Raw genomic sequence first — 19883 nt, forward strand, 5'->3', positions numbered from 1 at the left:
CCCACTTTCAGGCACTTGGTGAAGCGGCAGGCTTGGCAGGCCTTCCGGCGTCTCTTGGTGATCTCGCACTCGTTGGACGCTGGACAGCTGTACTCGATGTTACCTGAGCGAAGGGAGACAACGTGAGCGTGTGCCTGAGACCGGCGTCAGCTTGAAGCCAGTGTGAATTATTCATTAGTGAAATTCTCATTCCATGACTGACCTCACCTAGACAAACCGATAAAAGGAAAATAAGCTTTATGACTCTCCAGTAGGCTTGGGCTCATTTCCAGTAATACTATATACTGTGATATATACCAACATAATGACGAACAGGCCATTCAACCCAGCAATGCTCACCCTATATAAAAAAATGAAGGCTGTACCCAAAGATTGAAATAAGGTACCCCATCACCAGAGGAAGGCAAGGCTTTGAACCTTCACATGCACCTGTGAACTCAATGTCCTGCTCAGTACACAAAGCAGCAAAATAAACCTTTTCACACCTCCAGCCCACCCCCAGGGACAGAAAAAAGGCTTCACTGAATGACATGTATTAGCACTGTATAGCACAGGGACAGAGTGGACTCTCACCTTGGATGGTCCTCTTGAAGAAGGCCTTGCAGGCCTCGCAGGACGCCACGCCGTAGTGGTAGCCCGACGCCACGTCCCCGCACACCAGGCACAGGCGTTTCGGGAGCGTGCTCAGAGCGTACTTGCACCTGCCGCCGCTCCCCGTGGAGCCCTCCTCCGCCCCGTCCCCGCCCTCCTCCTTGAAGTGGCAGCGCAGGGGCGGGGTGCTGAGGGGCGGGGAGTAGCGGCCGGCGCTTTCCCCCCTGGGCCCCCCCCCGCCGCTGTGGGAGGAGTCTGAGGAGGCGCCCCCCGGGCTGGCCCGCCCGCCGCCCCCGCCCTCCGGGCTGCTGGGCTCCGCCTTGATGTGCAGGTCGGAACGGCGGTCCCGCGAAGACATGGCCACTGCAGGGGAGAGGCAGCGTCAGAGACGGTCTTAAAATCTCACTGCCAACAAGCTTTACAGCCTTAGTCATACTAGTCTTATATTTAGACTTACTTTTTTTGCTAAATAAGAGGAATATATTGCCAATGAGGTGTGATGGTATGACTTATGGCACTTATGACTGTAATGGCACTTAGAGTGTAATGGCACTTATATAGTTGTCTAGATGTTGTTTTTTGTATTAGTTATTGTATTGTTGTACTCGGGGTATTCTGGCTGCCAACTGTGGTCTGCTAGTTTGGAAGCTGATGTGTTCTTCAAGGGTTCCGATTATATCTGTATAGTTACACTAGGACTCGGAACTGTACTGTCCTCTCAGGTCCTCTTCGCACTTGCACTTGTGTTTGATCTGCACTTCGTTGTGCGTCGCTCTGGATAAGAGCGTCTGCTAAATGCCATGTAATGTAATGACTCATTTCAAGATTTGCCAATGGGGCAAGAAAATGTCACTTGTCAAGCAAACGGTAACATGAAACAAGCTAATATTTAGTATTGAAAAAAACATTTTTAAGTCTTATTACAAGACTAAAAGACTAGTTAAGACTGCCTATTTTTGGAGTCAGGGAAAAGGACCGAGAAAAGAGAGAAGGACAAAGACTGTGAGAGAGACGGAGAGAGACGAGAAGAAAGGGAATGGCACAGAGCGCAGGAGTGTGAAGCCAGTTCATTAATATTCTGCCTCCATAGTACATCAGGCAGGATAAGACAATTATCACGGTCATCTCAGGCAGTGCCCGTGAGGGGGTGGCTCCGGAGAGCGGAGCGTGACATACACGCTGAGCCGGCTGTCTCTCACGCTCACGTCTAAAGAGCTCACGCAGACACCGTTGTGCTTACAGCTAATTCTACAAACGAGGAAGAGCCCAACACTGGCCCTCGGTCACAGCCTATGGGTATGAACACTGCCGTAACACTGGCGAGGCAAAAACAAAACATTTTTAATGAATTCAGATGTGCGCCTAACTAATATAATAGGCAACTACAAATAAATTGCCTCGAGGTGAATGAGTGAACACTGCCAAATGAAATACAAAATGAAAATTGTAACTGTCACACACACGCACGCACACACACACACACACACACACACACACACACACACACACACGTGCACATGCGCGCACTCACAGACAGAAAGACAGACATACACACACACATACACACACACAGACAGCTATTGGCAACACGTGTTTGATTTGTAGTTCAGAGGCAGTCTGAGAGAGTGAAATGTTTGGGATTAGCCGTGCTAAAGGAGCAGCAGGTCCCGCTCAGCTCTGCTGGGTTTATATTCTGCAGCAGACTCCTTAAGCCTGGACAGTAATTGGCTGACACCACACCACCATGCGTTACCGTGGTATCACGAGAGCCCTACGAAGCCTGTGCACTGTGGACATGACTGCATGTGATCATGGAGAAACGGGCTCAGACCACACGTTTCTGGCTTGGAAGCATAGCATCAGGGCTGCACGATATGAGGAACATATGCGATATGCGATAACGTTGTTGAATATTGCGATGACAATATGACTTGCGATAAATAAACAAATACTGAAGTGTGCACAGTTCTAATGTCTTTCTGCTTTAGGTACACGGCTAACATCGACCCCAATGGATAGCCTATGCCCACTGAATAAAAAATGATGACCAAAAAATGATTACCAAATATGCTTATATTGAACAAATTGCACATGACAAGCAAATCAATTTAACAGAACATCATTTATATAAATACTATTCATTGCAGTCTTTTGCATGCTTATCTTGCATGTTCATATCTCAATGACAATAAATATACGATACATCGTGCAGCCCCACACAGCACCGCATTTCGCTGAAGATGTTCCAGCCCATGGGCAGCATTGGCGAAATAGTGCAAGCAAGTTTAAAAATGTGAGACTGACCCAAACCGTACTGTCTTTTAAAACAAGGTGTGCACAAAGCCTGCTCACTGCAGATGTCTGCACTGCGCCTACTGCAGCGGTGGGTAGACAGAAATGGCTGCAGATTGTGAATGAGAGCTTGTGATGCCAGGAAGGACAGAGATGCTGTAGTGTGTAGTGAAAGGGGGCAGTGTGTGTCTGTGTCTGTAAAGCGCCCAGCGAGCCAGTAAATCTGAGATCCCAGCTCACCAATCCCTCCAGATTAGGGTCATTAATCCAGGAAAGGAGCTCCAAGCCTTTAATTAACAACCAGACCCAGAGACACCACAAAACGGTTCTAGGTGGAAGTGGCCAGTTACAATACGGGCCACGCAAATGGTGCATGAGACACTGACCCCCTGATGAACATGCTCAAGCTCAGCCAATGTGAAAATAGGCCTTTTAACATGCAAATATTTGGCTTTGACAAAGTATCAGAAACACCACATCAGAATGACTATAGCAACAAAATTTTTGGAAGCCAATTAGCAGTATGTGTTACCTTTAAAAGAGGCCAGACAATCAGCACTTGCACTTGGTGTGCAAATTTCCAACACAACATGCACAGTTCCAAAGGTCCAATAGTCCTTGCCCAAATTGCAGGTGCACAGGTCACATTCCAAAACTGCAAAATGATTTAAAGTGGCCAGGGGAACAGTGAATGATGACAGCATATGCCAAACACAGAAACTAACTGAATCGGCAAAGAGGTGCAGTGGCCGCAAATTGAAACTCAGCGACAGGGACAGATGGACACTTAACATTACAGCTGCGAAACACCTTAAAGCTACAGCCTCAAAAATGACTAGAGTTGAATCAACACCTCTGTGACCCAGTGCACAAAGACATACCCAAGTGGAAGAAGCAGAGAACCTGGACCCGTGAGCAATGGGAAAGTTACACAAGCATTGTAACCGACTGCCAGACGACTGCTCTTCCCACCTGAGCTAATACTGCCCCATATGTTTATAGAAAGTAAGGTCTAATTTCAACTCACAATTACTGCTGTCAACTATTAAATGGTGCTAGATCTGTAATGTACGTGCAGCCATATCATGAGTCAGTGGTGCTGACTGCATAGGCGTATAATGGCACATAAAACAACAAAAAACAACAATGGCCCAGGAATATGAAGCACTTTCCCAAAACAAGGTGCACTGTATGGTACAAACGTCCTGCAAAACGTCCCCATATCCCCTGCTAAACATATACACATATATGCCTCCATAATAACCAAATCTAAACATATGCACATGTATGCCTCCATAATAACCAAATCTAAACATATTTTTTAAAGGAAGTTCCGATGCACAGAATGCAAAGTAGATTCCCACCTACTTCTTGTTTCAAAATGCCTTGTGTTTACACAAACAAGTACAATTATGTACAGTACAGGAACCTACCATGAGTGGTTTTATTTTTTACTTTCCTTTTAAATAATCTGTTTTCTAAATAAAACCATATGAAATAAACCCAAGTAGCAATATGCTCAAGAACCTTTTTCTGGAAGTCAGAACCTTGTGGCCGACATCCTAATGAATCTCTTCCTTCATACAGAAAATCTCCCCTCTTATTCACATACCGTTTATTGAGAAAATGGTGCGTGTGTGTGTGTGCGTGCGTGTGTGTGTGTGTGTGTTCACAGGCTGACTTAATAGTTGTTAAATGGTTTAGTTGCACTAAAGATAATTATCATTGCTATGAATTTAGAAAGCAAAATAAATTGAAATCCAGATGGTCCAAGGTTAAAATTATGCAATCATTCCTAGTGGAATACAGTTGATAACAAGGAGTGGAATTACTTCAGTAAATGTGTAATATGCATACTAATAGTTTGAGGTTAAACAATTACTGGATTCTAAAGGTGCAATCCTGAGCATGATCTGGTGCATGATTGTGGCCACACCTGCCATGGAAACAGATGACACCTGTGCCAAAAAGAGACAGGAATGCATGATTGGCAGAATGTCTCAGAATTCTATTTTCTGTTCAGGGCAACAACAAAAAAAGCCGTCACCATACTAACAAGAAATCTCATGATACAAGTTGATAAGGTGATCAGTATTTAAATGATCAATTTATCAAGTGTCAATTTAAGTGTCAAATTAAAAATTGTAAAACAGCACATATGTGGAACATAGGCTAAGTTACAATGATTTATTACAGTGAATTGTTTGTTAGTCTTAAAGAATACATTTTACATTACAATTCTATTCTTTACTGTGAAAAAACAGTTTTGCAAAACATAATCTGAAATCAGAAAACACTGACTCTCACTGATTGTCTTTATCCCAACCAATTCAAAATGCTCATTATTAATAATACAGATAACCTGATCACTGATCATCACATAAGATGAGTTGACCAATTCAAATTGAATATACTTTAGTATGTCTGCTTATTTCAAGGTTACCAAATCACTAAAATTAAGAATTTCAGCATGACTTGTCACTAAACTGTCACCTAATTGCCCTTTGTAAGCAGTAGTGCTTTTAATGAAAAAAATAAAATTGGTCATTAAAACAATGGCAAAAGAAATCTTATCAGGCCACCAGATGGCACTGCATATGCAACATCTTGCAGGCAGCTCTGAAATCCTATCACTGGTTTCTTATCTCATCAACTTATCTTTCCACTCCTAGAATATGGCATTGCCTGCCAATATTAAGATGTACAGTACTGATCCACAACACACCTACAGATTGTAGCATACAGCGTTGTGGAATGGTTAGAAAACTGCGACTGTGGGTTAAATTCGACTTGTTCAGTAAATATACAGCTGTATAAAAAGATTACATACAAAACATACGTTTCTCTGGATAAGAGTGTCTGCTAAATGCCCAAAATGTAAATGTGCATAAATGATAAGAGTGAATAATGACAAGCTTCTTGGAAAATGCTTTTGGTGAGTGGACAGGCAAAACACTACCAAGTGCCAAACGAAGAAGCCAATTTCTCAAAAACGTACAAACTTTCCCCCCTATTTTCAATATTAGAGGAAGAAAAAGTGGAACTGACTGCACTTTCTTTGATGGCTTTCTTATAGTCAACACCAGATTTGCCAAACAAGATGAGGAATATGCTGCCATTATAAAAAAGCAACTTTAAATGTACTCTATACTCAATGCATTTAATTTACACCACTACTAATGTAATTTGCAGTGAAAGACATGTTGATACAACAATTTCAAGTATAGCTACTGTGTCTTCTTTTTTGCCAATAATATATTGTTACCAATCAGTATGTCCACGACATACTGGATACAACGCTTTGGTCTTATTTTCTTTGTAGCTTTTGCTACAACATGGGTTGCAAAATTCTGGGAATATTCACGGATGTTAGGTGCATTTACCATGTCATGTGTACATGGAAACGTAAACAATTACCTTATCAAAAGCACACATAATTGCAACATAATTAACTTGTCTATTGGATTCCCATTAAATTGGATGCTAATAATTAACTGGACATGGGATGCAAGAGCGCACTGGACAAGCGATGGAAGGCATCAAAGTGTGGGGTTGCAATTCAACTGAATTTCCATTAATTGGGGATATTTTAACAGAGACATGGTTGGCATTTATATAGCGCCTTTATCCAAAGCGCTGTACAATTGATGCTTCTCATTCACCCATTCATACACGCACTCACACACCGACGGCGATTGGCTGCCATGCAAGGCGCCGACCACCTCGTCAGGAGCATTTGGGGGTTAGGTGTCTTGCTCAGGGACACTTCGACACAGCCCAGGCGGGGGATTGAACCGGCAACCCTCCGACTGCCAGACGACTGCTCTTACTGCCTGAGCCATGTCGCCCCAGACATGCCACAAAATGTAGAATAACCTTACTGTGTGCATTTCCCGTCTAAAATGATTAGCCGCTGCTTCTCACCACGCTGCACTTTGCAAGTCGACTCGCACAGAAATGAGTCTGAGGAAGACTCTTCACGTGCAGCACACCAGGTGGGTTTGCAGATGCTCCGTCGACTGGGCGGGGGGTGGTTGCTCACGCACAACGAGATGCAATCTACCTGGCTGGCTGAAATCCTCCATCCTTAGGTGACGCTACGGACAATTCTGCATCGCCTTGCAGGGCTGCCGACCACAACCTGCACTGGCAAGGCTGGGAATAGATACGAGACCATGGAGCCAATCCATGCACTAGAGCAGTGCTTTAACAGACTGAGCCGCCCAGTGGCCCAATGATGTGATTTAAATGAAAAGGTGCACGATCATGTGAACAACGTATCAACAAATTGAGCAAGACAGTGCTTTAAGAAATGCCCTTTACAAGCCGACACTGCAGTACTTCAACTTCAACTCAGACACAAAGTTAATAAAGAGTACATATGGTGCTGTGTAAAATGTCAAGCGTGAAGATAGCGTGGTCCCAAACAGGCAGTTTGTGGGGACTACAGCCAGTCTGCAATGTGCTCAAAATGTCGATACAACAATATATCGGAATTCACTTCTCAACGTACGTATTGATACAGTGACATCCGTATCAATAGCGGCGACCGTATACAGGCATGTTTCATTTTATATGCAAAATGCCAGCCTTTAAAATCACACTACACTCAGGGAGCACTTTATTAGGTATCTATTAGACTTATTAAGTCCACTGCTGCTGTAGCCTATCCACATAAGAGGTTTGACGTGTGATATGTATCGTATCGGGATATGTATCGCACCGCGACTCCTGTATCGGGAATTACCTGCCAAGACCAAGCCCTAGTCTGCACAGCTATAGTTTATGGTCTCAGCATGCTGCCCAGGCGTGTGCAGTTATGCAGCTCTTGACAATCTGTAGACAACTGCATGTTCTACACCTCTCGGTACATTTTTAGATTGAATGTTGTGCGATGCTTTGTACATTTGTTTTTAGACGGAATGTTTTGCAGCACTGTGCTGCATACGCAAGGTGTAAATCCATCAAAGCTGAAGGTCAGGGTAACCGTTATGGACTGAGCACTGCAGCACTAAAGACCCTAGTGAGCTCAACCTTTAAATATAATCAGGTGCAAGCATTATTTTCACCCACCTCATCGTGCACGCAGTCTTGTTTAACGGGCAATACGGTAAAGGCACAACATTAATTTTTTCACAGTTGGGAAATGCTGCTCCTGCGATAGAGACTCCAGAGATAATGCAACAAAGGAGACAGACACTCAGAAAATGAAGGCCTAGCACACTTGGAACAGCAACACTTCCCTGTCAAAAACCCCCAACAACAACAGCTACCCTCCAAAAACAAACAATGCAGGCAAAGCACAACATTCCAGAAGCAATTGATCAGCAGGGCTCCACGGCCAGTGATGTCAGTTAGGCAAATTAATCTGGCAACTGCAGCTTTTATCTGTTCCAAATGTGCCAGGCATCACGGATAGCAGCCAACCAGAAAAGCAAATTCAATTTAGTTGTCAGTCAATTGTAGTACCCATTGGATATTTTTTTGCCTCTTTTTATTCATAAAATAAAGAAAAATGTATTTTACTTAATGTACACAATTCATGTTAGAATTTTGCTGCTCTATTTTCCCAACATTATTTTCCTGACTGATGTCCGTGCCCATGTAATATTCTGGCAAGAATGCAGCTCCTATTATGGTGTAGAATAGCATGTTCTTCTGCCTTTGGCAACATTCCTTTTCCCTGCAGCATGTTCTGAAGCTGGAATCAGTGGGCCAACTCTTCATTACAATGAAAAGAGAGGGTTGCAATAAATCTGCCTTACTCTAGAAAAAAAGGTCACAGGAATTGGGTCAGAATTGACTTCTTTCTCAATCCAGACATACGCCTCTTGCCAAGTACTGTAAATATAAATCTCCAGTTGCTTTAGGAGAAGTATTTATTCCAAAAATAACATTTAAATAGAGCGAAATAACTGCCTTGTTGTTGTATGCCTCCGCAAACCAGTCAAGTTTGCATGTCTGTCCAGACTCATATAATATATATAGTGAATACTTAAGGAATTTAATAAAAGGTATTACTTATCACTTCATTTTAGGATAAATTTTATCCAATTAGACATTAGTGTGAAATTATGTTATAATTAGTGTATGAATTCTTGAGTTATGGTTAAAAATGTATTATGTGATGTCATAGCGACCTTGACCATTGACCAGCAAATTCTTATCAGGTGATTCTTGAGTCCAAGTTGATGTTTGCACCAAATTTGAAGAAATTCCCTCAAGGCGTTCCTGAGATATAGTGTACAAGAGAATGACGTGAGGTCACAGTGACCTTGACCTTTTACCACCAAATTCTAATCAGTTCATCTTTGAGTCCAAGTGGACGTTTGTGCCAAAATTTAAGAAATTCCCTCAAGGCATTCCTGAGATATTGTGGTCACAAAAGTGGGACGGACTGACCGACGGACAGACCATGGACTGACAACCTGAAAACATAATGCCCCCGGCCACGGCTGTTGGCATAAACACACACCATGGCCTTTTGATTAAGGTGTGAGGCAGGATTCTGATGTTGTAGCCATAGGCTAAATACACAGCTGTTCAAACGAGCTGAATTCACAAAGAGAGGACGACCATACTATTTTGCTTACTCCATTAGAATGGAACCATTCATTTATTGGTGAAGTGAACATATAGTGTTGATTGTCGTTTTTTTATTTAAAAAAAAATATATATATATATATATTAAAAAACTATGCTTACTGGACTGGACTTTTTATACAACAATGAAGTATTAGAAAGAATATCATAGTCCCTGCAGTGTATACCTCTCATGGTTCTGGGAATGTTGTTTTTGTTTAGTCAAAAGGTTCTTGATACATGCCCTGACACTTTTGAGGGCCTTCCCTTCACTCCATAACACTTTGACTCATCAATACCCCTCTTCAGCACCAAAATAATCTTGCCATCAAGCATTGTCACCTAACTGCACTATTTAGCTCGTATCAATACACATCAGGCTTCGAATCATCCGTTTAGTTAAAAACGTTAAAAACTGCATCAAATGCAATTATGTAACTAACGTTAGAAGAAGTGTTTCCATATGTGGCGACTGGCGAGCGTTATGAATCTGCTTTGGTTGCATGGTCTTCTGTGATCCCTGACACATTGTAACCGAGTAGCCAACAGCGGCGACACGCCGACAGTGTCTATGCCAGGAAGTATGTATGTGATGTATGCGAAACCAGAGGAATGCATTAGCTATCCTCAGTCAAGTTTGCTAGCTACAACATGAAAGCAAATGAATTGCATTTTTACATGTAGCTACCAGCAACTTCCCCACAGCCAACTTGACTCGGAAAGTAGCTAGCTCTAGCTAGCATCTTCAAACAGCTACGTGTCACACAGTCACGAGTATTTCGAATACTAATTACGATGGCATGATCATTTTTGTTGTATCATCGCCATTGCTATGATATTGGTGTGTGGTTGATGTGGCCAGCAATTCGGCGGATGGTAGCTATGACGGTAGCTAGTATTTCAAACAGTGCAAGCAGCATACACAAAAACATGAACACATGCTGTCAACAAAGTTCGCTAGCTAAATGCTAACAAACTAATAATAAACAAAAATTATATCCTAAGAAGTCTGTCCTTCAAATACAGGGGAGCAGTGTGCTCGCAATCTACTTAGGTTAGCTTGCTAGACAAAAATATATTATTCAGATACACAATTATTGAGTTCCCAAACCAACAGCTGCGGCTGCAAACGCTAGCTGTAGATATTAAGCATGAACAGTCCATCGTGACTTCGGGGCTAGGTAGCCAGCCAGCTGACAACACAGCTTGCTGTAGCAAGGTAGTTTTGCTAGCCATGTTACGATCTAGCTAGCCAGTTGACTAAACGTTTAGTTACCTCCTTCCTTGTGTCCTCGAAGCATCTCTATCGGTTGGGAATAAAGTCTGTCTTTCTAGTTAACACGGATAAAATGAAGTTAATAGTCTACTTCTCATTTTATCTTGGCCATACTAAAACGCGAAAAGCTAGAGCGTGCTCCGGCTACTGGAAACGATCAATATTCATGTTCTTGTATGATTATTTAAATATTTAAAAACAGGGACGGATACCATTGGTTGTAATGCTAGTAGGTACTCTTTGGGGCGGGAAAGGAAGTACAGTATGCCAGAGGAAGTGAATGTGGCAGGAATTTCTGTAGTTCTACCCACAGAACTCTTATACAGTGCTGTGGTTCTACCCAATTCAGTGGTTTGGGCTTTGGTATGGTTCTACTATAAACTGTAGAAAAAATATGCTTCTCCCGTGTATCAAGTGAGCAGCAATTTCTTCAAAGACGTCATGCCAAGTCGCTATTATCCATTCATCGATTATAGTTTGCATAGGACACAAAGTTAAATAACGAATACACCAAATTAATCAGGTAGTGTGCTACAACGATGTATCGAATGTCTTGTAAACACGTTTTTACTTTGTATAATGCGCGTCAAACATGAAGTCCGGGGTGGAATCTGTCATGCAGTAACCACATTTTTCGGAGAGCAGCTTTAGATGAGCAGTAGTGCAGCCCTGGTTAGCAGCAGTATTCCTACTGTTTTAATTAGAATGAGGGTGCTCTGTCATGAGGGTGCTCTCATCATGCTCAAGTTCTCGGTAAAATTTGAAAAGCTGTGCATGAACTGCTTCCCTGTGAAGTGTGAACTTTCCTTCCAAAAGCTTTTTCAATGTAAAATTATTTTTTCCTTGTTTGCAAATGGATATTTGACCATTATTTTTCAATTAAATAAACTGCGACCCTGTTCAGGATAAGCGGGTTAGGATAATGAATGAATGAATGAAACTGCATTGTATGATAGAGTTCAATATTCAAATACAATATACATGCATGCTTTTGTTCATTTTTATGCCTTATGTATATTGCTTCTATAATTTGTCACCCAGCATAGCAGCCATTTTGTTTCTATTTAAGCATGAGGTATATTCCATACTTTGAAAGTTTTATACAAATGCAACTAATTGTATTATTCACAAAGCTGATGCTGGACTAAAATGCAAACTATAATAAAGTAATATCATATCTTTTAAATGGGCATTAAATTACTTGCTTTAATTCAATGTGGTTTAAGAAATCCGTCCGAATTAAAGATGTTAATGGCAACACAGTTTGGACTCAACCAGAAATGACACAGCTGAATCCAAAGATACAAACCTGTAGCAGTGTGTTTGGAGATGCCGCTCCCTCCTGGCCTCTTGTCTTGTTCACCTCTTCTCTTTCTTCCTCCTATAAGGTGCTTAATTTCTTGCTTTTCAGTCCTCTGGGTTTATCAGAAAACCTAGAAAGGCAGCACAAAATAATATTCCAGTAATTATACTCTGAGTTTAAATGGCAATGGGGGAATAACCTTTCACACAATATGAACATGCAGACAACATCATTCTTTTGGACGCAGTCAGTTGGCACCCATTTTGGTCATGGGAAATATACTAAAATATTGCCAAATGCACAGACACATATACATGGTATTTGCACGTTGGTGGTCTAAAGCAAGAAAATACACTTAAAACGTATTCAATTTATTCAAGTGGTCTTATAAATATAGCGTATACAGACATATAGTAGGTAACATTTCCAAACCCCCTTTCCTTTATTAATTGAATTCATTACTCTCTCTGTCTCTGTCTCTTTCTGTCTCTCTTGCTCTCTCATACACATACACACACTCCAAAGGTCAAAGTCACATGAGAGGCTGAAGGACAAACATATTGTTGCAGTAAATTCCAGGTTACACTCTTTCATTCATGTTTCAAAACAGTAGCAGTCCTGTCCTTTTTTATACATAACCACTGAATCCAAACACGACTATCACTCCACTCTTAATTCCCAAGAGTTCAAAAGAAATGCATACAGACACACACATAGGGCAAAACAGCAGATTCACTCATATTAAATCACATGACCAATAAGTGAAAATTCTAACTAAATCAAACAGAATCAGTTATTCCTAAATGGCAAAAATAAATGAATCACCAAAGAAAAATAACATCACTCCTACACTTTAATGAAACAAAAAAGCCTTTAAGTGATAACATCAGAATTTGCATTGTTGTTTGTTTAGTCATTCTGTGTTGAAAACACTGTGCATTAATGAACACAGAGTGAGCAGGTGGAGCCAGCAGTGCTTCATTTCCATCTAGGAGAATCTCTCAAAGGGCATGTTTAAGGTGAAAACACTACCCAAACATATTTATGCCTTGTTTGTGGTTGCTTCCCTGAGGTATCTTGTTCTCTGCTCTGGGGGAGAAAGCCATCTAAAGGGTGGTGTTTGCATTGATAATTTATTTTGTAATATGTGATCAAAATAAAAACAATGATGCTATATGGACCGATTAAAGTAAACAAAATGTGAGAACTACAGCCTAAAAGCTGACAGACTGCTCATGGGGGCTCTGCCAGCACAAAGATAATTATTCAACAGATACATTTCTAAATAATAGAATGATTACACTTCTTTAATCATACAGACCAATAGATATTTAAGCAATATAGGGCTGGTTTCACAGACAAAGATAAAGTTAATTCCTGTACTAAATTGAGTGTTTTTATGGAGAATCTCCATTCAAAATCGAATTTAGTCCAGGACTAGGCTTGTGTCTGTGAAACTGGCCCATAATGTGTTGAAATATTCTTAAGTTTCTACTTTTACCTCCCATGGGGAGTTTCTTATCACACAGGGTGCATTCTGATATACAGTTGTGAAAAAGAAGTGAACCTGACCTCTAAATGGCACAACATGAAACATTACACATTTCTACACATTTTAAAGATTACTTTTTGTTAAAATTTTTAACCATTTCAAAATAATAAAAAAAGGAAAAAGGCCCTGTGCAAAAGTTTGGGAACCCTGTCAGCTAGTACTTTGTAACTCGTCCTCCAACTATACCCACCAACCAGCACCAACTATAAGAGCTTATAAACGCTTCCTGTAGCCAGCTAAGAGTCTTTCAACTCTTGCTTTTGGAATTTTTCCACATTCTTCCTGGCAGAACACCTCTAGCTCAGAAACCTCTTTGGCCTCCTTGTATCCACTGCTTGTTTGAGATCTCTCCACAGATTTTCAATAATATTAAAATCTGTCAATAATATTTCAAAACTGTAGCCATTCCAGAACCTTCATCTGTCTTTTCTGGAGGTACTTCATGGTTGATTTCGAGGTATGCTTTGGTCATTGTCTTGCTGGAATACCCAACCTCTCTTCAACTTCAATGTCTGTACTGACCTTTGAACATTAGCCTCTAGAATTTCTTAATATTTGGTGGAATCCATTCTTCCTTCCACTCGTACAATATTTCCCGTGTCCCCAGCTGCCACACAGCCCCAAAGCATAATGGATCCACCGACCATGCTTCACAATTGGCAAGGTGTTCTTCTCTACAAAGGAGTCACCCTTTTTTCTCCAAACATACCTTCTTTGGTGGTGTTCCCTGGTTTAAATGTCTGTTACAATTAATACAGATTAATTGTAACAGACATTTAAACCAGGGGTGCCCAAATTTTTGCATCCCACTGTACGTATATTGTAGCTACTTTTGGTCAAATGTTTTTTCAATCCCAACATCAAAACCATCTTTCTTACTGCCTCCTTTGTTATGATAAGTAATAATACTGATTCTGTGGCCTTTCAAGTACTGTGTCTTGGCATCACATGAGGCGACTGTGGGTTTATTTTGAACCAAAGAATGAAAAAACTGCCTTTGTTTGAGCTGGATTCGAGAAACAGCTAAACTGTGGACAGGACTCTTGTCCAGGAGGCCATTTCACACCACAGACACCTGTGTTATGCTATTTTCCTATGATAGTCATTTAGACTTGAACATGCCTTAAAAACATTGTGCAGATTAGATTCAACTTATGCTGACTTCAACATGATCACAACCAGTGAACTCTGAGCTCTTTGAAAAGTTAATTGCAAAACTGATTTCAGCTTCTTGGAATAGGGTTACTCAATCTTGGGACTGGAAGGCCACAGTTCAGTGGATTTTTCCCCAGCTCACGATAAATCACTTGCAGTCCCGAGACTGTTCAGAGAACTGCTTAAAATTATTGTGTATCATTGAGTATGTGCAACCATTTACTAATTCTGAGGAGACTTAGAACACATATACTCTGTACAGAAACAGAAGCACAACATACATGCATACTGCATCACAACTTCTCACTTTGCCTTGCAGATACATTTCTAAATGAATAATGAAAAAGACAAGCAGACAATAGAAACAGATAAGACAGAGTGACAATGTTTGGATTTTCGACCAAAGTGTGTGTGTGTGTGTGTGTGTGTGTGTGTGTGTGTGTGTGTGTGTGTGTGTGTGTGTGAATGAGAGAGATGCAGAGGGATGGATCAACTGTATGCGTCATTACTTCTCAAGAATACCTGGAATACTCTGCAGCTGATAGCTTCAGTTGCTCAGGCAGCACAGTGTATGGGATTCTATTTCTGGAGTCTGTGTGGGATATTTATAGACAGACGACCAGCAACTCTCATGGAAAAAAGAAGAAAAAGATCGTGCCATAATCTGATCTGACTTGAGATAGAAAAAGGAAGCACATCATGGTCAGGCGACTACTAGCTATGGATAGCTCACTTATTACTCTTGGAAGGCATGTCTGTAATTCAGAGGTAGTGACGGGCAGTTGTGTAAGAGTGATGGGATGCAAAGAGCAATTTTTGCAGCTAATGTAGATGTATTAGCATGAGTTGTATACATGAAATATAGCATTGCGTGATATATACAATTATACACGGAGACATTATATTTGGAAACGAATATTCACCTAAATAATTTAGCTAAATCATTTATACTTTTTTGTTGTATTTTATGACAATTTTCCTTTATGTGCTACGGGAAAATGTGGAATTCTTGGTATGTCAGCATAATCTCAATGGCAAATGAACAAATACCAAGCCATGGCCAATTACAAGATGCAATCTTGCGATAACTTACACACGTGCTCTGTCAAATTAACTTGCGCACCCTCACAATCAGCAGGGGGGGAAATCGCACGCATTTACGCACGCTCGCACACACTCACGGTCGCTAAGACACCAACGAAAATTGGTGCCACGCTCCTGTCAAACGTCCAAACTAAGCGGTGTTTGTCTACAACTCTTACCGGTCTTTGCGAAATCATCTTCGGGACTCGGCGTCTCTGAGAAGCCTGTACGTCTGGAGCTATATGGCCCACTGATGATTCCGTCGCCCCAGTTAGCATATAAATCTCGTCCACGGCAGTGTCCTATTCTTATTCAATATGCAATATTGAATAGCCAGTGCTTCAAGATAAAATAAAAAACACCCTCGCTTCATGTGCTGAGGCTACTTACAAACAGCATAAATGCACGGGTTGCTAACCATCGGCGATGTTCAAATAATACATTTGTCCTTTAAACTTGTAAAAGAATACTAATCCAGATCGTGTTTTTCGTTTGTCGGTGTATCAATTCCACTTGTCTTAAACCGGTCTCTTAACCGAGTGAGCTCTCGTCTTCCGCCAGTGTTACTATAGTTCCACGTACATGCCTAGCTCTTTCTCCTCCCTCTCTCGTTTACGTATACAGTTTCTCCGTTACGTCCGCATGCCCCCTCCAATCCAACTCCCTTCCATTGCCGTCATCGGCATTGCTACCATAAAGAAAAATTGACCTACTGTAATGTAACGTTGGTCTGACTCACTCTGTTACATGATTTTAATGAGTTGCATTGATTTCTGTATGCTATTTTTACTCGCGTGTTGCTATTATTGTATTACGATAAAAATACGATATTTTCTTGCTGAAAAAAGGGCAAGTTAGCCTATTAGACAAATGTATGTCAATATAGTGTTACAAAAAGTCATATATTCGAGCAAACAAGTAACAATTAAAACACAATGATGGAATATCGTTGTATGTAAATGTACGTTTTTTCAGTATTTTATATCGAGCTAGGCTATACATTTCCAATCTTGGCTGTAAGCTACAGCTTGAGTAACGCGAAGCTATTGATAACTTTGGTTCTATTATGCAGCTTATTTATTGCACACCAAAATTTAAATAACTTTGAAATGTGTCAAGAACAATACACATAGCTTCTGAGAAGCTCAAGTCAGCAGTTTTATCGACCAAAGTAGAGCATGTCTCAGTGTTCTTCAATTATCGGAATTCTGATACTTGGATTTTACACGCATAGGCTATCTATTCAGTCACAAGCTAACATTTTATTTCAAAGCGTTAACCATTCAGTTCCTCTCTATAAAGCCGCCAGGAATGCGTTGGAATGCTTTCGTCTCTGAAACACGCCAGCACTGTAAATCACACATCGCTTTAGATGGCATGGAAAATGTAGTGGCTCGTAGTCGCTCACAGTCCATTCAGTCTTGTGACACTGACCCGACTGAACCTGTTTCAGGCGACCCTCGACAACTCGTGCTCAGAACAGGGTTTGGCAGGAGGCCAAGACATTGGAGGGCAGTGGTGTCTGATGAGAAGGGTATCTCAAATCCGCACGGTAACTTTACAATCGAGGAGTCAAAAGTAGCCTATTTCAGACCCTTGCCATTTTGTGATGATACAGTGGGTACATGTACAATTTCGGAAATATAGCCTACCAGATATAGCATACAGCCTCTAAACTTAGCGTCTTGGCTAAAAATAAATGGTGCAGGTCTGACCGTTTAAATTGTTGAAGAGGATAAATAAATGAATGGATTGGCTAAGCTACTGTTTATAACGTGTAATGTGCAGTGAAAGAATAATTAATTGCAGGTATAAATTATATTAGTGAGGCTTGTAGAATGTGTATTTAGGCTACGCGTCTGAGTATAACTGCTCTCTGGAGCAAATTACAGCTAGGGGGAAGAGCCAGCGATTCGTAGTCCAGAGAAAGCTCCCCGTGTCATTGAGAGTCTATCTGTGACCTTCAATTCAAGGTCATAGCTGGAGCCGCATAACACAGCATTTATATTGCGCCGCACTACGCAGTACTAAACTGAGCATGATCAGCACTGCACGTCCAGATCACCGAGGATGAATTGAAAGCAAAATATTTCGACACATTAATTATTTAAGATGGTAATTTGGTGAAATTTAAAGCAAATTACGATGGTCGATGTGTGTGTTTTTCTTTTTCTGCGGGGGGGATTTGTTATCACGTTACGATGAAAAATGCTGTTATGAATATAAAACGTGCATTCATTTTTTTTATTTGGGGAAAAGGTGTAGCTTATTTTGGAGTAGAAAAGAGAGCCGCCTATGTGTGTGTGCGCGCGCTTGTGTGCATGCCTGCGTGTCTTTGTGTGTGTATGAGCAGTTTTAGAATACTGGTAGAGGTCATGACCCAGAGGCAGGTGTTAAAAACGGTTTACATGTGCTATATTTCAGTGGCTAAATTAATATTGTTTATACTCTACAGCAGAAATATGGACATACTAAAATTGTCAAACTGCACCATACAAAAGCATCAAACCGATGATTATAGGCTAGTGTATGTTGGTCCATTTTTTAATTAAACACATGGCATGAGTCCTAACAACGCTTAAAACATTTCCTACAAGCTGTATCTCATTGAGCCCCAGAAGGCTCAGTGTGAATGGTGAGTATGTGAGCTTGTCTACTGTTCATTTTGCCCTGTGACACGGTTTTGTTTCATTTTCCGAGCAGACTCTCGTGAGACAGTTAATTAGACATGGGGGATGGATAATAATGCTTATGCTTATATTTATGCTGTTGATTTAAATTAGGATGGGAGAGGAGAACAAAAATCAATAGTGGGAGGCAGATTTTTTTTTAAACAGGAACATGGCATAACAAAAAAAGAAAAAAATTAGTTAGTAAATTGAGATACATGCATAATATGGCTTTATAAGAATATCTTATAATAGTCAGAAGGACCTTTTACTCTTTAGATGACTCCTCTTTTCTTTCTTCTCTAAAAATTGTGATGTTTTTCATTTATGTATCTGACATCAGCCATAGAAAAATAATATTTTGGTATCGCATAACAGTAAAACATATGAACCTTTAGATTTATCACTGCACAAAGCATGGCTCTTTTTACACCACCAAGAACAAATTAACATTAGAATATTGGAGAACATTATTTTTTTACCCTATCTTAGAAATGGTAGACCACTCTCTAATACCTGTAATTTATCAAGACTCCCTTTGTAAGGGGCTTTAGCCCTCTCTGGTGGACAGTTGTTTGTACAGCCACTCAAAAAAGGAAAAAAAGTCTGGTGGCGCAAATCTGGCAACAGTGACGTCTGTGCGGAGACTGTCCTCGAGCTCAAGGTCACGCGCTGCTGTGTTTACAAGAATAATGCGGCACAGATCTGCTGATTATATTACCGGGGTGGCATGTCGCGTTCTCCGTTCATACTCTTCGGCCGTTAAAATGACATAAGCATAACGTAATCTGCACCGCAGGGTTTCTGGTTTGATCCTTGTGATTAGAATGCTCAGAACACATGGAAGCACCTGAGGCAGGGAACATTTCGTCAATTTAAAGATGTCTCCTCACACTTATGCGCCAACAGAATGAGGGCAGGTGCTTACCAAATGTATTTTCTGTGATACTATAACAGGTTTGTTTTTATTCCTAGCCCAACTGTATGATGATATCAACATTTTCTTCTTCTCATGAGAGGTATTAGGCCACTTTCTAAAGGGAGTGAAGGGGTCTGAGGAAAAACGTGTGCCCTTATGATTCAGATACCAGTGCAGGACATGTAGCTGTCATAATTATGAATATTGATACAGCAGCAAACAATACTTGTATTTAAGCAAGTGTTCATATCCACAGAATGTGTTAAGCTTCAACAGACTGAAAATAAAACTGCCTCTTGCTGGTTCCTCACAATGTCTCTAGCAATATTTGATTTCATTTTTTTGCCTCAATGGTTTTTGCTATCTATTGTATGAAACTAATGGTAAGCTCTTTAAAACTGACATTAAAATGTGATAATGCTTTTGGAGGGAGGTAAACTATGATTTGTTTCCTGATTTTG

The 19883-nt window shown here is 40.8% G+C and overlaps 1 protein-coding gene across 3 annotated transcripts in view; it reads right to left on the reverse strand.

The window, feature by feature from the left end:
• The window catches only part of esrra (estrogen-related receptor alpha), a 20389-nt gene extending 4009 nt beyond the window's left edge, over positions 1–16380 (reverse strand). The window contains exons 1-4 of one of the 3 annotated variants that reach the window (XM_061248525.1): positions 16014–16380; positions 12051–12174; positions 574–954; positions 1–103 (exon numbers count right to left, since the gene is read on the reverse strand). The exon at positions 1–103 is cut by the window's left edge and continues 14 nt beyond it. In XM_061248525.1, coding sequence (XP_061104509.1) covers positions 1–103; positions 574–949 — 479 coding nt within the window. In that variant the 5' untranslated portion in view covers positions 950–954; positions 12051–12174; positions 16014–16380. Of the gene's footprint in view, positions 104–573; positions 955–4765; positions 4837–10741; positions 10878–12050; positions 12175–16013 lie in introns of those variants that run through there. The other 2 variants (XM_061248524.1, XM_061248522.1) reach the window with 2 other exon arrangements.
• Between the last annotated feature and the right edge of the window lie 3503 nt (positions 16381–19883).

Source organism: Conger conger, chromosome 7 (assembly GCF_963514075.1).
Source record: "Conger conger chromosome 7, fConCon1.1, whole genome shotgun sequence".
In the NCBI taxonomy this organism is placed as follows: domain Eukaryota; kingdom Metazoa; phylum Chordata; class Actinopteri; order Anguilliformes; family Congridae; genus Conger; species Conger conger.